At 57.4% G+C, this 1,929-nt stretch overlaps 1 protein-coding gene across 1 annotated transcript in view; it reads right to left on the bottom strand.

Annotated features, from left to right (window-relative positions):
- Window positions 1–1,634: 1,634 nt before the first annotated feature.
- LOC103771366 (guanine nucleotide-binding protein G(t) subunit alpha-2) overlaps window positions 1,635–1,929 on the bottom strand; it is a gene marked incomplete at its 5' end in the record, with an annotated part of 883 nt that continues 588 nt past the window's right edge. Inside the window, one exon of the mRNA XM_008938662.1 lies at window positions 1,635–1,825. Within this exon, the coding sequence (XP_008936910.1) occupies window positions 1,635–1,825 (191 nt within the window). The remainder of the gene's footprint in view (window positions 1,826–1,929) is intronic.

Genomic DNA, 1,929 nt, shown 5'->3' with positions numbered 1-1,929 from the left:
TTGGGTAGGTCGTAGAAAAAGGGGGGTCCAGGTGATGTGTATTTTTTTGGTGAATCCCTTTGGCTCTGCTCAGCAGAACGGTGACTGACGTTGTCCCTTCCTCTTCTAGCAGGGAAGGAAGAGAGGAGAGGGGGTTAAACGCTGTCCAAGGGGGCAGTGAAAGGGAAAGGGGGGGCCTGGGGAAGAGACTTTTCATCGCACCACGCTGGGGAAGAAAAAAATTCACCTCCTTAAAAGCTCTGACCCAGGCAGCAGCAAAACTCCTGGAGCTGGGCACCCCCAGGGAGGAGCCAGCAGGGCCACCCTGGGCTCCCCTGGAGCAGGGTTTCTACTTCTCCTTGATGCCAGGAGCAGTTTCCTGGTGTGAGGGGACACCCCCTGCCCTGCCCTGCCCTGCCCTGCCCTGCCCTGGCTCCTTTATCTTTTTTGTTTTCTTGCTTTTCCATTAATGTTCAGAGACCAGGGAGGAGCTGGAGGCTCCCTGAAAAACCAAGATCCCCTGAAAAAACAACCCAAGGTTCCCAGAAAAACGAAGCTGGTGGATGGGAAGAAATTGCCCCCGCTGCTCAGGCTGGTGGGCAAATGGGGAGTGGAAGAATTTGGGTTATAAACCCCAATTAATTTGTATTGGTGATGAGCTACGGGCCCGGGTGGAGCCGTGTGTGGGGTGTGGTGCCCGTGGGTCTCACTCGGGGTGTTCCCACCAGGTGAGGCAACAGGCACCCTGAGATAAAAGGGTTTCATCTGGCTCAGGGGCAGGATTCGGGCTCTGGTCTGCTGGGATTTATCACCCTGCCCCCGGGAGAGGGTGGGAAGTGGTTGGACAAAACTGGAGAGACCTCCTGGTGGCCTTTCAGTGCTTCAAAGGGGCTGTCAGAAAGCTGGGGAAAGTTTTGAGCAGGGTCTGTTGGGACAGGACAAGGGGGGATGGTTTGGAACTAAAAGAGGGAGATTTAGACTGGAGAGAAGGAGGAAATTGTTGCTGCTGAGGGTGGTGAGCCCCTGGCCCAGGCTGCCCAGAGAGGTGGTCGCTGCCCCATCCCTGGAACCATCCCAGGGGAGGTTGGCCGGGGCTCTGAGCACCCTGCTCTAGCTGGGGATGTCCCTGCTCAGGGCAGGGGGTTGGACTCGATGCCTTTCAAGGTCCTTCCCACCCAAACCCCTCCATGACTCCATGATTCTATGAAAACAGGTTCTAGATAGTACCCAGGCTGAGCCCACCCGGCTTTGGGAGGCTCTGGGGCAGGGAACCAAACCCCAGCAGAGCTCTGCACGGGGACGCTGGGTGGGACCCCCAACCTCACTGGTCCCACCACATCCTCCCCACCCTGCTCTGCAGCTGGGAGGTTTCCAGGCTGTGTTTGATGGTGGGTCTGAGAGGACCCATGCCCTGTTAAGATTTAGAATCATCAAATCTGGGAATCATTTGGGTTGGAAAAGACCTTTCAGCTCATGGAGTCCAACCATCCCCCAGCCCTGCCAGGTCCCCACTGCCCCGTCCCGTGTCACGGTTTAGTGCCCGCGGCCACGGGTGGAGCTGACTCTGCTGCACCCCCCCACCCCCTCCCCTTTCCCCCAGCCCTTTTGTTTTTGTGGTTGAACACCCGTTTCTCAGCTACCTGCCACCCAGGTGCTCAGAAGAGGCCACAGTCCTTGAGGTTCTCTTTGATGATGACATCCGTGACGGCGTCAAAGACGAACTTGACGTTCTGTGTGTCTGTGGCACAGGTCATGTGGCTGTAGATCTCCTTCACGTCCTTCCTCATGTTGAGATCCAGGAACTGATTCTTGATGTAGTTCCCGGCGTCCTCGAACGTGTTGGGACCTGGGGAGGGAGGAAACGATGCTGGTGCTGAGCTGCCCCCGTGGGAGACCGTTGTCAGAGCAGGGCGAGGGCCTGGGGGTGCTCGAGGCTTGTTTTGGAGCGCA

Source organism: Merops nubicus, unplaced genomic scaffold, assembly GCF_000691845.1.
Source record: "Merops nubicus isolate BGI_N331 unplaced genomic scaffold, ASM69184v1 scaffold30890, whole genome shotgun sequence".
NCBI classification, from domain to species: Eukaryota; Metazoa; Chordata; class Aves; order Coraciiformes; family Meropidae; genus Merops; species Merops nubicus.
The sequence above is the reverse complement of the archived record's forward strand: the minus strand, read 5'-3'. Positions and strand labels throughout refer to the sequence as shown.